The 20,145-nt window shown below is 39.7% G+C and overlaps 1 protein-coding gene across 4 annotated transcripts in view; it reads left to right on the top strand.

The window, feature by feature from the left end:
* The window catches only part of NEK11 (NIMA related kinase 11), an 89,645-nt gene extending 69,733 nt beyond the window's left edge, over positions 1–19,912 (top strand). For 3 of the 4 annotated variants that reach the window (XM_065832527.2, XM_065832528.2, XM_071804884.1), the window contains 2 exons: positions 5,471–5,567; positions 18,899–19,912. In XM_065832527.2, coding sequence (XP_065688599.1) covers positions 5,471–5,567; positions 18,899–19,103 — 302 coding nt within the window. In that variant the 3' untranslated portion in view covers positions 19,104–19,912. The remainder of the gene's footprint in view (positions 1–5,470; positions 5,568–18,898) is intronic. The other variant, XM_071804883.1, reaches the window with a different exon arrangement.
* The last annotated feature ends 233 nt before the right edge of the window (positions 19,913–20,145 follow it).

The following is a 20,145-nucleotide window of genomic DNA, read 5'->3' as shown; positions in this document are numbered from 1 at the left end:
GATTCTGCCATCTTTGCTCCAGAGGAAAATATTTAAGGATATATAGGTTGTTTTATAGTTTCTGGTACTGGTAATAATAAGACAAAACGAATGAGAATATATATATAAAAAATAAACTACGATCCAGGTTTGGATAATATTTTATTTTACAGTGTCTCATTACAGGCACAGAAAAATCACAGAGAATTTCAGTTTGCAATTTAATCCTAAAATCTCCTGCACATTATGGCTATAAATTTAGAATTTGAAAGCCTGATTTCTTGTGTTGCACTTAAGAAAAAGGAAGACTTAAATGAAAGAAGGCTGTTTACTGAGGCTGGCGTAGTAACTGTCCCTGAAAGCCCAGTTGAGTTCCCAAAGGCTCTCACGGGAACCGCAGTCTCGTGTAGCTGCCTCATTTACACTCATTCAGTCAGAATAAACCTGCCTTGGTATTATCTTGTGGCTCTGACACGAGAATGTAGGGGAAGCTTGGAACATCCTCCTTGTAGAACTTCCTTCAGTGCCAAACCCTGTTTCACCCTGCTCGTGAGCATGGACTGATGGAAAGAGAAAAGCAAAGGAGAAAAAGGATGTAAAGGAGTAATCAAAGCTGTGGCTGTCATAGTCTTGTAGCCACTGAATCGTGTCTGGTCACCTTCTGGGTCCCACATCAGGGAGATCTTTAGGGCTGAAGGAAGGAACAGTCATGTCCAGTTTGTCTTCAAGTTCTGCACTCATTTATACATTTGCAGCGTCATTGTCTGCTGTGGGTTTACAAAACTGGAAATAAGGACAAAATTTAGCTCTATGCCTTAATATTTTGCTGTTTTAATTAAATAGAGGAATTGCCTTTAGGGTTTCTGGGAATAACCCAAAGTATTAGCCAAAGACAAACAGTGGTATTTTAAAAAAATCTTAGAATTAAAGAGACTCTTGTCTTCCTCTTTTTCTTTCATTATTAAAAACAAGAAGATGCCTTCTAAAATTGTAATATTAAATAATTAAATTGTGCTTTAAGCATTAAAAAAAATCTCTGACCAGTCTGTGTTGAAACTTAGAGCCTTTCTCCAAGCTGAGCTAGTAATTAGGTTTGTATGATCTGTTCCAAACATGATGATAATAAGAAAGAAATCTGCTAGGTTTCCTTTTATCTTTGTATGATCAGTGTCACTGAAGAAGTTAAAACGTTTGCTTTTTAAAGTTCTTCCAATGTCAAGCTACAAAGCTGCAGTTGGGGTTAATTTTTTGTTTGCTAACATTCATTTATACCTTGCTTTTTCTTCACTGGGCTGCAAATTCATGTTACATTGAAATTTTCTCTACATGATGCATTTTACATAGGTTAGATACGTGTTCTCTTTGTTCATCCTACAGCTAATTATGTCCACTGCATTTCTTTAATTGATCACTGGCACGTTGATTGTAGCCATGGGATTGCCAGTACCAGCCTGTGCCCCACCTTGTGTCATCCCATACCCGTAGTCCTTTACACCTCATCCTTTGTCCCCACTTTTCAAAGCATCTGCTGTTGTACCAGGCCTGTATTTCTCTACATTAGTTGAATTAAATTAGTTATAAATGTGTCATTCTACACAGAATACTACTATCCATCTAAAAATGCAGGTTGTATGATACAAAACCAAGTGGAAATAAAACAAAATAACCACAACCGACTGGTCGTTAGAAAAACTGTTTTTTCAACTTAAGCAATTAAATTAAAAATTAAAGTAAAAAAAAAAAAAATTAAATTTTAGAAGTTCCTGGCAGGTCAAGACAAGTTCAGACAGAGCCTGAAGCCTTGCAAACTCAAGTCCAAGTGTGTGACCTGGTACCAGCAGTGGCAATACCATATTACTGGGCTACAGAGCTACAACAACATTATAATGGCTACTCCTGAAAACAGTATGGATTTCATGGCAATAACAGGGCAGATGCAGAAATCTGGCCTGGCCAGAATTTCTTGTGGTATCTTTCATTGTTGAAGATACTGAGAAAAAAAAATATATACCATTTCAGGCAGATGTTAAAGAACACCTGAGTAGAATAAAACGAGAACTATTTTTGTGTCAGCAAGGGCTGTGATAAAGATGATGCAATAAATATGCATTGTTCTTCCACAGGTGAAGTTTCTTTAGTATAAACCTCAGTGTTGGAGGGTAAAAGGACTTTCGAAGTAACTTAATTTTCACCTGAAGAATTCCCACTGAGTCACTATGAATACCAATGCTTTAGTGTGGTACAAGGTACACAGCGTTTGCTATTCAGTTCCATGTGGACTGTATTTGAAATAAGAGAGTCAGTCCATGCTGATAAAGTTTTAAAAATTGGGAAGATCCAAAAAAAAAAAAAGAACTGCAAAGTTAAAGGAAGTTTGAAAAACTGGTTTTGCAGTTTACTAGATCTGCTCAGCTCAAAAGCAAAGGCAGAGGCAGTTGGGTCACTTTGTATTATTTATAACCTCAGGAAAATACATCTGGTTCTAAGGAGTTTTTTAATCTTTCAGAAAAAGACATTGTAGGATCTCATATCTAGCAGTGAAAGCTGAAGAAAGAAATCCAAATTCCAAACAGAAGTCTATGATTCAGTGGAGGTATCTTCGCAAAACATAATGGCTTACCAAGAGATGCAGTAGGTCTATCCCCAGTTAATTATTCAGTTGTTAGCAGAAATCTTAACAGGAATGTCTTTGCGCCATAATGTATGAAAAGTCTCACCCATTTTACATGTAAGTATCTGTGAGTAAATGTCAGCCAGAGGATTTGTTTCCCTACAGATCCTTTCATCTTCAACAGAGCAGGAAGGATGCAGTGGGAATCTCAAACTGGTACTCTGTGACCTGAGAGGCTAAAGATCTTTTGCCCTTTTGCCCTATGTTGTTCTCTGCAGTACTGGGAGAGCATTTGTCTTTGAAACACATTTAGAAATCCATGATACTTGTTTATGAGAAGTCAGTGCTCCTGTTTCATTTGATTTTGTTTAATGAATGAAGAATTATATGTTGAAAAAAAAAATGCAGATAGTTATTTGGCCACATTTTGAAGAAGCATAGTTCCTTTTGCTGTGTTGATGTATAGGTAAGCAAACTGATGGAACTCGGTGCAAAATATATTATTAATCAAGTAACTGCTTCTAAGAAAATACCTCTGATGTGGGTTATGAATCACCTCAGGAATAATTTTTGAGGCTTGTTGTAGCAACAACATGAAAAGCTTGTAGCAGTTTTCACTGAGAACTCATTTTTTATGACTAAACACAGCTTTGCAGCATCCTACAATCTGTAGTCCTTGCAGCTGCATCATAGTACCCAGAAAATCATATTAAATGGAGAGACAGATACTAGTTTGCCTGTAGAGAACAAGTTTTGCTTGGCCAACTGCGAATGTGGAGGGTAGAAAAAGTACAAATTATTTAACCTGGAATCCCCCCCAAAAAAAAAAAAAAAAACAACCAAGAAGAATGCCTTTAATAATGAAATGTCAGAGGAGAAGAAGATATTGTAGCAATAAATAGATTGAAGCCACTAAGCGGAAAGAGTATACTGAGCTCTTAGTACAGTGATATATCCTGTAATAATAGGAATACCAGAATTTAACTGGGGCCTGTGGTTAAACGTACTCTTTCTTAAGATAGTGCAAAGATTATGTTTTCCTGGGACCACTGGTGCTCAGGGCGTCAATTTTTTATTGCTTTTGAAGCTCTAAACCCCCACATCTGGACCTTGATTTTCTGCCAACTCAAAGAGGAGCGTGCCACCCAGTAAGTCATGAGTGTTACTTTGCACGGTGCTTGGGGTTTCCACAGGGCCACCCTCAGGATGTCTGAAATTTCCAGTGCTGCTAAAGTAATTGAGTGCTTACAGATCACATGCAAAAACATATGGATATGCATGTGTAGTGTTCCAGTAAATGATCAGGAAATGTTTTTTGCATTGATGAGTGAAGTTATTGGTTTCAAATAAGAACTAAGCTTGTCATTTTTCATCTTTTAAACTTTGTTTACTGTACCTCAGTTATAATACTTAGTCACCAGACAACTGTTAACCATTAGGTGTAACGAGAAGTTAGGAAAATATAAAAGTAAATCGTCTGTTCATAACCAGACAGCAGAGTCAGGAATCTATTTCTTCTGTGGTCTCTCTCCATGCCTGCTCCCTGTCTTCTGAATCCAGCACAGCTCTGAATCCAGCAGGCACTGTGAGCAATTCAGTAGGATCCCTCACAATGGAAAGTTTTTATCTCAATACTTGACCTTATGTGATCAAGATCTAGCATCAAGTAAGACATAGGAGCTTCACTCCTGGGAAAGCAATGATTACACATTCCAGGGGAGCATTCAGTACTCTGGGGGTGTCTATGCTGCTCATGGCAGGAAGGCAGCTGCAAGTTCCCTCTGGCTGCATGTGATCAATGCTAATGCAATCCAAACTAAACCCCAGCTGAATCCAAGCTAAAAAAACCTCTGCTAGGAGGGGAGTGTGTATGCATTTAGACAAGGCATTGTGTTAAGTGTTTGTGTGTCTTTTGGCTTGTTCAAATCCTATGCAGAGCCTTCCTGTGTCTGTTCAGAACTTTGGTTCTGTGTGGCATAACACACACAAGTATGCAGGAGGTAGCTCCACCATGGTACATATCTTTCTCTTTTGGGAAGTGAAGTCCTAATGCCAAATATTTTGCAAGAAGAAACTGTTCTAGGAATTTAGCTACCAGGTCTCATTGAGGCTCTGGGATTGTCTTCCAATGGGAACAGTAGCGGCAATAAATAAATAAATTCCTTAGGTTAAGCAGGGACTTGAGTGATGGAGTAGCAACATGAAATTACAGGATATTTGAGCTGACAGCTCTGATGGTCCTCTGTGATTCAGTACTTCTCTGTTCCTGTGGATGAAGACCACAGCAATCTGTGAGCTTTAAATATTGCAACAGCCCACAAGGCCTGTAAACAGAAAGAGTGCGTGTGTGTATTTCTCACATATATATGTATTTGCATATACAGGTATGTTTTAATATATATATGCAGAAATAAAAAGAGTACCTTCCTCTCAGAGGGGAAGTGATGTCATAAGTTAAATACTTTTATTTTACAGTAATGATCAAGTTAAAGCAGAGGCATATCTGTTAGGGAGAAGGTTCTTGCTCTTATAAATAAGTACAAGAACAACAGAGAAAAACACATATTGTCTAAGGAAATGTCCTTTTGTTGAGTATTTATCTGCCCGAGCACTTCCTCAAGTGACTGTCCTTTCTCTTATAATGTAATTCCCCATATGCTACACAGAAGCAAAATTGTTGTTACAATTCTGGTGCATTTAAGCTATAAATCTACTTGTCCCTCAGAAAGGAGTTGCCCTTAGTGTGCATTTAATAATCTAATTCATCTCTAATTAATGTGGCACAAATATAGTCTTCCTCCTTCTTACTGCCCTTGACTCTGCAGTAGATCTCAGGGGAAGAAGGTGAATAAGGTTATGTGTCTGTGCATTGATTTGTAGGTTCGGGTACTGTCACCAGAGTGTCTCCAGGGGTGCCCCAGGGATTCAGAGCTCTCAACAGCACTATGGCTGAGACCAAACTGAAACGCATGAGAGAGTAAGTAGCATATTTATGTGTTACCAGTATTCAGATAGAGGGGATGGATTTGAAAAATTAGAGGACACAGCAAAGAAAACCATGTATTGTTTCCCCACCTCCAAAAAAATCCATTCGACAAAAAAAAAGTGGATCTTCAGTTGTTTTTTACAGACTGGATTCCTAATTGCCTCCACAGAGGATGGAGGTTGACTGTCAATTCTGATTGTTTTCTTGCAATCTGCACTATCACTGTCATCCTTCCACGACCTAGTTTGCCTTTGCTGTCGGTGTCATTCAGAACTTTGCTTTCTTTGTTAGCTCAGCACATGCCCATAAATCACCTGCAGATATCCATGTGCCCACCATGTTTGCTCCCTCAGCCACACTTCATTCTTGCCTGGAATGAAAGACTAATGGATTTGATTCCCATGATGATACAATGATTTAAACCAAACATGATTGCTGTTCGCTGAGATTTTCAAATGAGACAGTGGAATTTACATGTGCAGCTCCCTTTGAAACACATTGTCTAATTGCTTTCAGCATCATTGAAACCCCAGCTTTATTAGTAAACATTTCAGTGTCTTAATAAAACAAAGAGTTGTGCTTCCATTTTAGAATGTACTAGTTAATGTATCTTGAGCTGTTCTCTTGATTCAGTAATTTCTGGCCTTCCAAGATTTATTGCACCCTAATTTAGGTACTGATCTGATAATCATAATGCTATGTATTATTTCTGAACTTACATTTTCTTAGCAGTGTTGCAACATTCAACTGATCTCAGATTGTAAACTCTTTCAAAAAAGGACAGTTTTCTCTTGTGTGGGTGGACAGTTCCAACAATATGGTGGATGTTGTCAGAATACAAATAAGTTCAGTTAATACCAGTAGTTATTTAAGTGAATCCCCTAAAGAAAATGAATTCAACCCAAACAACGTTGATGCCAATGTTTAGAGCAAATTACAGTTACAAATGCCTTGTGTATTCAAGGGAAATACCAATCAGATTTACTCCAGATAGAAGACGTTCAGTTTTATGATATTTCTAGATGCAGCAGGTCCTAGGGTTTAACTTCATGGTTTAGCCTTTACTGTGCAACCAGTCAGCAGGTCTCAAAGCCTGCCATGCTGATTGCTTTCCATTCCTAATTCCCTAATGGAATTCTTCTGTTAGTTCTTAAAAAAAAGGTATATTAATGTAAAATAACATGAATAACAGCAAAAGGGCCTTCTAACCATTTTTAATTGACTCGTAAATCATACAGGCTTGCAAACAACTGCAGCAGGACAGTCACTTGACAAGATGTGTTGTGCTTGAGTCATCACAGTGTGCTGCACTGAATGTGTTCTCTGACAGAAGAGAGAGTTGCTCTTTATCAGAGAGCCAATTTAGCTGGCTTCTACTGTATTCTTGTGCAGGGCTTTTAACCTATATTCATGTGAGAGGGAAGCTGTGCTAGATGTCCTTACAGGATTGTAGAAGGAAGACACGGATGTTCTTGAATATGGTAGGTAGGAGTCCTTTGTCTTCTCCTCCTTTAACTGAAAAAAAAAAAAAAGCTCAGGGTTTAACCTACAGACAACCTGATAGAGTTTATGATTCAGCCACTAGCTTCCTTCACTACGGTCCCAAAAAAATTTTCCTGACTTCTTCTTTCCAGTTCCCATTGCATTGTGTTTCAGCATTTTTAATTGCTGTCCTCTCAGTAAAAGTCATGGTAAAATCACCTGTGCCAGTGACAACCATTTCTAGTTTGTTGTGCTTTGTATTAGTATTCATTATAAAGTTTATAGCAGCAGAGATTTAACTTTAGCTTTCACGTGAAGTTCATTCTCTCTGCAAAAAGTCTGCTTCTGCACTAAATATTTTGGTATTGGGATCTTCTGCAGGTTTAATAAGAAATCTCTGTTTCTTGAACTAGCTCTGTCGAAGGTTATCTGAGATTTTTCTCATTATGCTCCTTCCCAGCCTTGCACGTTAGCAGTAAGAAGTCAGGCAAATGTATAAATTGGAGTTATGTGACTTACATTCCTCACATTGGGATTTTAGGCTGAGGAATCATGTTAGATGCAGGAAACAGGAGGAGCTGTTTCTCAGAATTTTCTGTCATAGCCACCGTCTAATTCTCATGATGGTTCCCATCCGTGGTGCACATCTCAGTTTGGGAAGCTCTACTCCCACATGTGCTCCAGAGCCAAATTATCTTCACCAGAGAGATCCATGAGGAAAAACTAATGTTAGTGCCACTGATGCTCACCTATACAGATTTTCCAACTGTGCATTTCAGAAGAGAATCACATTGTTCTTCAGAAACAACTACTCAAGCCAAAGGTTTCTTTTTTCACCATCAGATAAAATTGCTATGCCACCTATTCTTTTTTTCCCCCTGAGGTTCACACAGCTTGTCGAACTCATCTTTACAAGATGTCAGCAGCTTTGGCAGTACACATGGCCTGAAAGATTGGCTTTGTCCCTAAGAAAAGGCTTTAGAAGAGTCATTGTAGCAAAAGCTAGCATGTTTTCTGCCAGCTTCTAAAAAACTTGCTAGGCAAACCCAAACTTCAGGCTTGGCCTAAGCACTGAGATCCAACTTGTTTAGATCTCCAGCTGAAAGAAATTTTCTGCTTCTTTTCAGCTTACTCTGTTGTATACTGAGACCCTTCTTTCCAAGTTTTTGACCAGCCACAACTTGACCACAATGAAGGGTCTGTCAGGAGCACAGAAGCCTTTGGAAAGTTTTATGATGCATGTTTGACATCTCAAGTCTGTGCAGGTTTCACGATCTAAAATGAAATAGCAAAGGTGAGAAACAAGACGAGTATGTGCAGAAATTTGTGGAAGAGAACAAGCCTTATTAGCGGTGTTGGTGCAGTTGGCTGTATTCACGATTGCGCCTCCCTGTTTTATGCAGTATTCATATCCCTGGTGTCCAGTGAGTGGAGGCTTCTCTTTGAAGCCTCTTCAGCACCGTGGTCAAAATTAATTCTTTGGCTTTGTAAAATCAGAATTTGTGTTTTACAGAGTAAGACTAGTTTCTGAAAAATGGAATAGCTATGGAATAAAATGTATGTCTTATTCTCTCTTTCCTGAAAATATAAAAAGAAATGAAAATGTAGGAAATGAGGGAAAAAAACTTAGTACAGAGTGTTTTGTACTCCTTTGTGGAGGTATCCATGAATATATAGAATGAGTCATTTTAATAGCCATGAACTTTAGTATGCAGTTTAGAATTCAGTAAATTGTATGTCAGTAAAAGAAAAGGCTTTTATGTCCCGGATTTTAAGTAAATTAAAATCCTTTAGCACAGCAGTGAGCACCTCTTACTCAGTCCCTGAAGTCTTACACACAGCAGCATACCATGATCAGGCAAAAGACTTCATCATCACCTGCTGAGTGTAAGTAAAGCTGTCTTTCAGAAGTCACAGAGAAAAGGCATTTGGTGATATTTTTATTCTGCTCCTGTGAATGCTCATAACGCTATTGGTTTAGACTCAGGAGCAGTATGCATATATACTTCTTGTGCTTGTGACATTGGCATCAAATGTATTGTTTATCTTAAAAATTCAGAAAGAAAGGTCATACTAAAGTCATTGAATAGGCACTGGATATTCTTTAAGAAAATTAGTCCTAAAAATGCCTAAAGTATAGAAGACTTTTTGTACACTTATTTCTGCACATTTTTTAACTATTGCTGTAAAGAAATGGATTATTTGATTTAGTGTTTTACTAGATGATGGGTAGACCTTCCTGAGGGCCAGCTCTGAGCCTTCTGAAACTGGTTGGTTATTGACATCGTTGAGGGTGGCTTTAGATGAAGGCAAAAGCAACACATATAGAAAAGCTAACTGGGTTTTAGACTTTCGTTACAAAAATTTTCAGTGACTTTTTAATTGCCATTGACTGTCATCTCGAAGGTGTCGTGATGTAAACATGCATGAGGAATAAGATGGCCTTTCAGAGACAAAATGCATATTTGGTAAGGAAGTTTATTGACACTGTCTGAGCTATGACTGTTTTTTTGCAGACTAATAGATTCTTGAAGGTATTGATCCTGAAATGTTTTTAAACATGAAATTTCTTCTTACACATGCCACAGTTGTCCTGTTCAGCACTGCATTTTCTGGTAAAAATTTCTGTCTTGTGATGCTAAGACATCTTACAGCATCACTGTAGCTTTTTGCTTCTCATGAGCTAAGCCAAAATATTACTTACATATCCATCCTTCTTGTCACAATCTTTCTCACACTTCATTTTTAAAGACCAGTCTCCATCTCTTAATTGCTTAGAGCAAGATGAGCTCACTACAGAAAAACATTAAACATCTGAGCTCATGAGTTTCTCTTTCTTTTACTGTTAATCTACTTCCAGATAATTACCCAGTTACCTTTCAGACCCAGATTTGAAGGCCTGAGGTATTTAGGTTTTGCTGTTTGGTTTACAAGCCAGTGAAGTGAGAATACAGTAAAACTAAATGGGAACACTAGCAAATTTGAAATCACCTTTAGGTGACCAAGCCAGGAACTCAATCAGGGAGAAGTGAGTGATGTACAGAAACTTTAAACCAACAGTTATTTGTGTCTACATCAATATATATTTTATATGTATATACATGCATACCTGGTCAGGGGCCTGGAGCACAAGTCTGATGAGGAACAACTGAGGGAGCTGGGGCTGTTTAGCCTGAAGAAAAGGAGGCTGAGGGGAGACCTTATTGGTCTCTACAACTACCTGAAAGGAGGTTGTAGCATGGGAGGGTGTTGGTCTCTTGTCTCAAGTAGCAAGTGAGAGGATGAGAGGAAATGGCCTCAAGTTGTACCAGGAGATGTTTAGGCTGGATATTAGGAAAAAATTAGTCATGGAAAGGGTTGTCAGGCATTGGAACAGGCTGCTCAGGTTGACCAAAAATACATGTAGAAATATGTAATATTACGATTGTTTCACTGAAACGCGTAGTGTGTATCTTTTCCTTTCTCTGATGGGTGAATTGTTAGTTTTATAAATGTCATTTTGGTGTAAGACCCTAAATCAGAAGAGTCCCCCCAAATTAAAGCATTGTAACAGGAAATCAGCATAAACTCTGAATTACCACACAGCTGAACAAAAGATATTGCAATTATATTCCTACTCTTAAACTCTTATGAGAACTGTATATAATTATTGACTTTTCAGAGATAATGACTGTATTCTTGCACACCCACATTCAAGAAGCAGCAGTATTTGTGCTGCTCTTCAGACACATCTGTCTGAAAACAAGTGCATTGATAACCAAAGTGGATGGCATCAGGTATGTGTTAAATGTGCCTTGAATTTTTGCTTGATCCTTATCAGTGACACTGTATGAGTTAAACTGATGGCTTTTCAAAGACTCTTTGTATGCCATGACAATGTTAAAAAAAAAAAAAAAAGAAAAAGAAGAAGATGTTGTTTAAAATAGTTTTACCAAGGCTAGGAAATCTCAGAATGTGTATAAAGAGACTGCAGCCCTGGGAAACGTGTTTCAGATAGTGTCATTTTCACCTGTCTTACCTGGTGAAGAATAACTCTATATGAGCAAACTTGTCTCCTCTCTCATTTTTAGTATCAGCAGTAAATTTGCTGATATAGGAAGACTTTAAAATTGCAATACTCGGGTTTTATGTAAATGACCATGTTTTGTTGTGACTTGGGGTTTTATCTGTGGGAAAAACAAACAAACAAACAAACAAAAAAAATCTCCTCTTATGACAAACTATATTCTAAATCAGTAGTATCTAGAATTCAACTAGCAGCTCTAAATTCAAATTCATGCTTCTTCCAACAGCAGATGTCAGCTTCAATTACTATTTTACAAATTCATTTATCTCAGCAAATTAAATGCATGGAGAATATTATTGTTGATATTTCTTCAGCTGTATGTCTACAGCTTTTAATAATAAGATTCTGCTTAGCTCATGGGAAAACATGTCCTAAATATACTTTAGATTTTGCTGGTCTTTGAAGTAGGATATCAGAGAGTTCTGTTTGCAATCAAATTAAGGTGCTTTAATTCAGAAATTATGAAGTAATTAAGGATGAACTATGAAAATTATCTTTGTGTCTTCAAGTGAAGAAATTTTCATTCAGTAGTAATATGATGAAGGTCAAAGTCCACTGAGGCTTCAAGGTGAAGGTATGGGCTAATATTAACAATTCAGATTTTCTTTTACTCAATTTTATAACAACTTCCAATTTTCTTTTTTTTTTTTTTTTTGACTTTGCCATACTTTTAGAATTCCCAAGACTGGAGCTTGATCAGCTGTCAGAACTAGAAAGGTATTGCCCTACCTTTAGGAACAAGTTCCCCAAAAAATAAATCATGGAACTTATAACGCACTTCTGCTAGCATATCTCAAAGGGTCTTTGTAGAGCAACAGACAAGCTTTGTTGTAAATGCAGTTTTGAACCAGAGCAATTTCTTTAACATTTCAGAGAAGTTTTAATCATTCATAGTCAGTAACACCAACATGTCGAATGACAGGAAGATAACTTGAGACTAAAGGGACCTTTTGTGTTGTAAATGAGATAAATTTGTTTGTTTACTGAACCATGAGATGCTGTAGCAGATATTCTAAGATTTTCTGGTACAATTAGAAAAGAATATTTTATATGAGATCAAAGATATGTAATTTCCTGTTTCTTTTGCAGAGTCATTTCAGGAGATAAATGTAACAAGCTGCGAAGTGGCACAATTGTACTCTGTTTTAAACAGAAATGTAAGGCTAAAAAGTAAGAGCTTAGAAATAGTATGTTCAGGGACAAATCAAAGTTGGATGTGTAGATGAGAATCCTAAGTAGTGCTGCTGGACTCCATAGGGATACCCTTGAGTCACAGAGAGCAGAACTTAGTGAAATCTACTAAAATTATTTTTTCAAAGATCCCTGCACTTGCTTTTATATCCTGTGAGCTCTAATCATGACAGTTTTGCCTCCTACTACAATACGCTTGTCGGTATAGGATGCAGGCGACCTGGCTGCATCCAAAAGGATAAATTAATGCCTACTGGAATGGATATTTCATATACAGAAAGCTTTTTTAACATTTTTTTTAAGGTTTACATTGAGTTAGCTGTGAATAACGTTAGTGTTCTGCAATAACTGGATTTTCTGTGATTGGCTTAGGAGACATGTGCTACTCATCTGCTATGGCAGCGGTGAGATGCCTGATCCAGAGGGACTTTCATGGTGATATTCAGGGGTGCTCAGCAGTGACTTGGTGTCTGCAGAACTTCTTGCTCCCCAGCACAGACCACACCGCAGCTCCTAGGAGACACCACTGAAAACTTTGTGTTTGCGAGCAAAAAGGGCTGCTTCCCTTTGGAAGAATGGTTTTAGATAGTTGCCATCATGCTGAATGACATTTGAAAGTGAGAAGCTGAAAACCTCCTTAGCTGTTGATTTGTGTTGTAGTTATCCTTCAATCCAGGCAATGACAAGCTGTTGAGAGATATTAACCCAGCTGCTAAGAGCCACAGAGGAGCGCAAACTTAAGCATTAATCTTGTTTTGTGGCTTTTGTCGGTGTTGCATAAAGGTAGGTGTATTCTAATTGATCTCCAGACCAGAAACGAAATGTTAATATGTAGCTAGTAGCAGAGTAATCAAAATAAAGACCTGTGGGACAAGAGACAATTCTTTGTTCACCCAGGGAAAGATTTACAACTTCCTCAGCCAGTTGAGAACACAACATTATTATATTGTCAAATTTTAGTAATTTTGCACTGATGCGTAGGAAATCAACTGCAAATCACCAGATAGGCTGATAAATTCACTTGGGCCCAGATCAGCTAAATGACTTGGAACATTTTCAGACACCCTGAGTATAAAATTGCAGTTCTGAAGGCTCCTATTTAGCTCCCCTCTAACGCTGCCAGTGAGTAAAAGCAGTAAGTGCCTTTGATTTAGCTGATGTTCATACTGCTTCTCACATGCTCAGAAGCGCCTTACCCCTGGCGCAACCAAGCCCCTATCACATGGCCAAACCCCATCATTATCCACAAACCAGATATCTTTCTGCCTCTATGGCCTTTGGGGCTTGTTCCAGTTAATTTTCTTGAGGCATGGATTATGAGCTGCACAAAAGCTGGCAGCAAGAGGCATTTTGTTTCAGACCATGTCTTCCATGGATGACTGGCAATATCTGCTGTCCAGCCAGTATGTTGTTGGCTCCAGTGTGCCTCCAGGCTGTGGAAGTCCCCAGCCCTGTGCCTTCTCTGCCTGGAGCACTGGGACTGCTCTCTGCAACCAGTAGTGAGGGAAGTTGGGCTCATTGTTGAATCTCTAGCAGTTTGCAGTGAGAAAGCACACTCTCTGGGCATTCACCTACATGTGGTAACCTGGATTTCAGTCCTGAGGACTGAAGGGCTCTGAGGACTGCTCATACTATTTTATCCGGGGATTGTTTCATGCAAACAACTTTTGCACATGCCTCCAGCATTGTCCTTGGTCCCCAGGCTATCCAGAGTTATCCTTTGTTGTTGCTCATTCTCTTCTGGCCCAATACATCTGCTTTCATACAAATCAGAATGAAGGTGAAGGAGAGTCCTTTGTCCGCGAGTCTGACTGAGGATTATGGTACTGCTCTGGGAGATGTGGGTTTGAATCTCCCTCTACCCCTAGGTTTCCAGCTCTCTAAATCAATACTCTAACCATGGACCCTAGGATAAAAGGGGACAGCTGGGTACCTGTGTGGTCATCACAGAATCACAGAATGTTAGGGATTGGAAGGGACCTCAAAAGATCATCTAGTCCAATCCCCCTGCCAGAGCAGGAACACTTAGATGAGGCTACATAGGAATGTGTCCAGGCAGGTTTTGAATGTCTCCAGAGTAGGAGACTCCACAACCTCCCTGGGCAGCCTGTTCCAGTGTTCTGTTACCCTTACTGAGAAGAAGTTTCTTCTCAAATTTAAGTGGAACCTCTAGTGTTCCAGTTTGAACCCATTACCCCTTGCCCTACTGTTGGTTGTCACCAAGAAGAGCCTGACTCCTTCCTTGTGACACTCACTTTTTACGTATTTATAAACATGAATGAGGTCACCCCTCAGTCTCCTCCAAACTAAAGAGACCCAGCTCCCTCAGCCTTTCCTCATCAGGGAGATGCTCCAATCCCTTGATCATCTTTGTTGCCCTGCGCTGGACTCTCTCCAGCAGTTTCCTGTCCTTCTTGAACTGAGGGACCCAGAACTGGACACAATATTCCAGGTGTGGTCTCACCAGGGCAGAGTAGAGGGGAAGGAGAACCTCTCTCGACCTACTAACCAGCCCCCTCCTAATACACCCCAGGATGCTGAATTGCTGTGAGTCCTGGGTGGACAGAGGTGATTTTACTAATGCCAGACAGGTGTCAGGTTTAGGATATACCCTTCTTCAGTTGTGGTGGGCTGTTGTTTTGAGTGGATGCCTTTCTGAGGTGCCTGAATTATAGAGGGAGTTTAAGGTTCAACCATGGGTCTGTGAATTTCATTGCATGAACAAGATGCTTAAAAGTTAGGAAAAACAGTGCTCAAATGCCAGAAATTAATCCCTCTGCACGTCTAAGCCTTAGTAACACAGTGAAACAAAAGAAAGAATGAACTGAGATATGACATTTAAGCACATTGGTGTGTATCATCCTGGGTCAGACCCTTGTATGGTAGAGACTGTTGTAACTCCTTTCATTTCAACACAGGAAAACCAATTTAGGGCAGTGTGGGATAGGGTTCTGTCCCAGAAAGCTTTCAGAGTAATGAAATTGTGAATGTCAGGTATCCCCTTTCCTTGTGTAGTCTTGGCTGAGAAAGAGGTGATGGCGCATTTCTGGGAGAAAATAGCGACTTTGTAGCTGACTGAGCTGTAAGATACCACAAAGAGAGTAAATGCCAGTCAATCAGAAAACATGGCAAAATGGGAGTGTAAATGGGCACAGTGTAATTGTTTGTTTGTAAGGCTTTTAACCATTAAAACCTGTAAATTCCTATGTCCCATATTTCATGTGAAATAGAAATAACTATAAACAGAAGGGCAGTGCAAGATCCATAATTGTGCTTCTGTAGGACTTCACAGGGATGGAAAAATATCACTTAGCACAGGATCGGGGCCATAAAGTGCAAAACTCACTTTCCAGGAAGCCATTTTCCCCCTCCCACCATCAGGATGATAGATTCACTCAGTAAAATCTATTTGACATTTACTGTCTTAGGTCCTACATTTCTGCCTCTGGGACAGAAAATGCATGATGTGGAAGCAGATTCACCATTAATGCAGATCTCAAGTCCAAACACAGCCTGATGTCTTCTTTTGTGTAATAAAAGCAGGTTATAATTTTTGTTACCTACCTCTTAATTTTCAACCTATGAACATTTTTTTCTCCTCATTCTATTGTATCAGCTGTTACACAGCTTAGCTTATTTGCATGCTCTGCCAAGCTTAACTGAAAAGATTCAAGTCTGCAGGTCACATTTATTAGCAGAAGTTATACTCTTGAGGTATGTATTTGCTTAATTTTTCGTCTTTAAATAGACACAACTGCCAAAAAATTAAACATACTTGTCTAAGAGGGTGAGAAGAGTCAGTAACAGCATTGATGAAGTAGCAGTAATTTCAAAGTAGCTTCTCATGTATGGATTTTTAACCATTGGAGAGAAAAAATTGTGGTATTTCTGATGAAGTTTTGTGAAGAAATGTCCAATATTTGCCAAATAAATCCATACGTAGCTTTTGGTGCTAAGCTAATTCCTACATTTCCAGTGTTTGGGAATTAATCACTTCCAACAGTTTTAGTTTTCCCCTACACAGCACTGCTGCTTACAGGAAGCAGGACTGAGTCAGGTCTGGACCTGCAGAGATTCGATTCCAGCTTGGCCCTGTGGCTTCTGATCCTGGGTCTTGGCTTTCTCTGCTCCAGGTTCCCTATCCACCTCAGTGTCAGGAGCCAGCAGGAGAAGTAACATGTGGCCAAAGAGGGGAATCACAGCTGAGCATGACCAAGCTGCAGAAAAGCAAAGAGCAGGTGGGAAGTGAGGAAAAGTGTTCCCTCCTTGTGAGATAAGAGCAGTCATCTAGGACCTCCTTCAGGCAAAAATACCATCTTAAGATGTATTGTCCATTTTTACCAGCAGTAGTTCCTACTGTAAATGACAACAGGATTTTGCAGAAGCCTCTTGTGTGGAGTAAAGTGGTTCTCTACTGCTGAGGAAACTGCATGCTTTCATATCAAATGAAGTTTGAGAAAAAATAAAGTAAAATTCTTCACATCAGTTTTCGAAGAATGGAGGAATTTACATAATGTGGAAATCTTACTGGCTGTAATCTCACTATAGCAATGTTATCCTTCAGCAGTAACAGGATCAGCACAGATGAAAAGCAACTGCCCCTTTAGATGAATTATGCTGTTGGGATAGAACAGTTGGCCTTGCCCTGGTGTTAGACACATAGCAAAATCAGTATGAAATCAGAAAAAGGTGTAGAACTGGAGTATGTGATGTTGTTGCAGGCCAGTGTGCAGGTTTAACCATTTCAACTGCTTTTGGGGAGTCTTGTGCATGCTCCCTCTGAAGCCACCTGCACAGTATTAGAGTGCTAAGCCTTAATGCTGACACCAGGAGACAAGTCTGACCCCTTTCTCTTCTCCTGTACCGCTCAGAAAGAGCGATTCCTAGCACGGACAGAAGCTGAGCATGTCCCAGCTACCTGCTGCCCTGTGCCCGTGGGCAGCATGAGCCCAGGGCCTTGGGCAGCTCCCCACAGGCAGTGGGTGCTGCCCTGCAGGCAGGAACATGCACCGCTCATACCTGGGGACCTGCTCTGCTCATAGACTCATTTTGGTTGGAAGAGACCCTCAAGATCATCAAGTCCAACCAGAACCTTACTCTGGTACTAAACCATGCCCCTAAGAACCTCATCGATATGTCTTTTAAACACCTCCAGGGATGGTGACTCCACCACTTCCCTGGGCAGCCTGTTCTAGTGCTTCACAACTCCTTCTGTGAAGATTTTTTCCTAATATCCGATCTAAACCTCCCCTGGTGCAACATAAGGCCATTTCTTCTTGTCCTATCATTTGTTACTTGGGAGAAGAGACCAACATCCTCCATGCTACAACCTCCTTTCAGGTAGTTGTAGAGAGAGAGAAGTTGTCCCCTCAGCCTCCTCCAGGCCAAACAGCCCCAGTTCCCTCCATTATTGGCGAAATAAAGCAACAAGGATGAGGCTACACAGCCTGGGTATGGTCAGCGTTGCACTGGGGTGTGGTACCATCACATTTGCCAGCTCTGATAGTCCACTGGTATCCTCAAACTTCCTTGATCAATGGCACTCAAGGAGATGCTTTGAGACCCATTCAGTCCCAAATCATCTCCCTCACTGTTTCAAATTCTTGTAGATGAGCGCCATGCCAGGACTGACCAGCAGTACAGAGCACACATGCCAGCAAATCCTCTTGCTTGGTGCCGTTCAGGTCCAAGTCCTGCCATGGACTTTGTATGGATGGACCCCATTGGGTTTCAGCAGAAAGCTGGAGGAGATGGCTGGTATGTGTGGCAAAGCAGTTTTGTTTAAAAAACTGTGATAAACACAGTTCTCATGGCAGATGGTTTCTGATATGCTGAAGGAAGACTGCTCTGATATTTTCATCAAAATATTAAGAACCCCTCGCTGAGTGGGAAATTTTATGTTACCTGTGGCTTGTGATACATGGATTTAAAGATGTTTGCCTTAGGAAAAAGAAGTTCTGTTCATTGTCTTGTAGTCTGCAAATGGATCGTCTTTATAAATCAACATTAAGATCCTGTGAGTGTGTTCTTTGACACTGAATTACAGATCTGTCTTCTGATAAAAAGAGAGTGCTGTAGGAAGAGAAAAAATTGTCAGTTAACTCATGCTGAGCTTGCACAACAGTTTCCTTGTTATTTGATAGAAGCTAAAATAAAGCAAATGAGTCCTGAAATGTGTTTGTTCGCATAAATGCCACCAGTGTACAGTTGACTGTGGTTCTTCCTTTTAATTTTAATGAGATCCAGAGGCACTAATACATGTGTGTATTGCTGTAGATAAACTGGTATGTCAGATTCAGCATGAAAAGGAATCTTGGTTTTCAAAATACAACAGTGGCCCCACTACTCATGACTTTATTATGGCCAAATTTTTACTCCTGACCTCTTTGTATAGTAAACAATCATAGAGAAATTCCCCAGGAAATTTTAGTTCCTTGTACTGTCAGACAAATTAAGTGCATCATTATATCATTTTAATCAAAGGTAGCTACAAAATTTAAAAATATCAGTACTAGCTATTGCTTGTATTAATATAGAATGTGAATTAACTTCTATTTGACCTTTACATCATATATATCCCCAGATCTGCCATTGGAAAGCTGGGAGCAGAGGTATTTGAGGCTGTGTACAGCTATCTCAAGCAAGCAAGACAGCAGAATGCCAGCGAGGAGGAGATCAGGAGACATCTGGAGAAACAGGTTTCTAGAGCAAGTGATTGCTTTGAAGTGGATCAGCTTCTCTACTTTGAGGAGCAGCTACAGACTTCAGAGTCACATCTTCAGCTGTAAAAGGTGTGTCAGTAGCAGTGCTGGAAATGGCAAGGAGAAGTGAAGGTGCTGAGCTGCTGCTTCTGGCCAGCAAGCAAGTATGGGAGGTATTTGGAGGAAACTGCTGAAGGTAACATAGTGCATAAGCATGTGGGTAAACTCTGAGCATTCTGACTGCAGGGAGAAGGGGTAAATACGGTACACGTAACAGGGGTAGGAAGAACAAATGTTTGTGACAGTGGAGGGTAAGCCTCACTGTTACCAGAGTCCCCTTTTTTTCATCACTTTGGGCATAAAGAAAGGTGTTCTCCTGGGCCTTGGCCAGGCATCACTCCTGCACTCAGAGCATCACTGGCAAAGCCACCTCTGGTGGAAATGGTGCAGGATTAGACTCCAACTGCTGTTGATTGCTGCACAAACTGGTCCTCATGACATTTAAGCCCATATTTTTTGTACTTTGGCAGATTTACCCTGGAACATACATGCAACGTACAGCTCCTCAGCCACTAATTGTCTTGTTATTATTCATTGTTCAAAGTGACTGCATTTAAACTGTGTGATCTTCAAAGGAATAGTGAAAATACGTGCCTATGTGTATATTTATATGCATATATGCATGCTCACATGCACAGAGATAGGTATGCATGTCCATATAGGCAGAAAGATGTCTGGACATACACTGTATGTGTGGGCATGTATAGAGACAGTCGTGAGGCCTGACCTATTGCTATGTTAGGTAGGAATCCTTAATGCGACTTGTGAGAGTTTTGGATCAAATTCATTGTACACAGATGAAACAATAAACTGTTTTTCTGGCTTGCACATGGTTACCATTAATGGATTTTCTTGGTGTTAATGCTCCCTTCTTCATATGCATCACACTTCTGCTTTTTTCAACTGTATATTATGCTCTGGTTATATACCTGATGTTTTCTTTCTCCCTCTTTATTCTGTATTCTGAGCTCCTTCATCCATCTGTGTAAAACACTAGAGGATAACAAAGTGGTACAATCTATAAAAGACCAAATTAATTTCAGGCATCCAGCCATTATCATAATCCTTA

The sequence above is a fragment of the Patagioenas fasciata genome, chromosome 2 (assembly GCF_037038585.1).
Source record: "Patagioenas fasciata isolate bPatFas1 chromosome 2, bPatFas1.hap1, whole genome shotgun sequence".
In the NCBI taxonomy this organism is placed as follows: domain Eukaryota; kingdom Metazoa; phylum Chordata; class Aves; order Columbiformes; family Columbidae; genus Patagioenas; species Patagioenas fasciata.
Note: the sequence above shows the minus strand (reverse complement) of the source record. Positions and strands in the feature narration are given on the sequence as shown.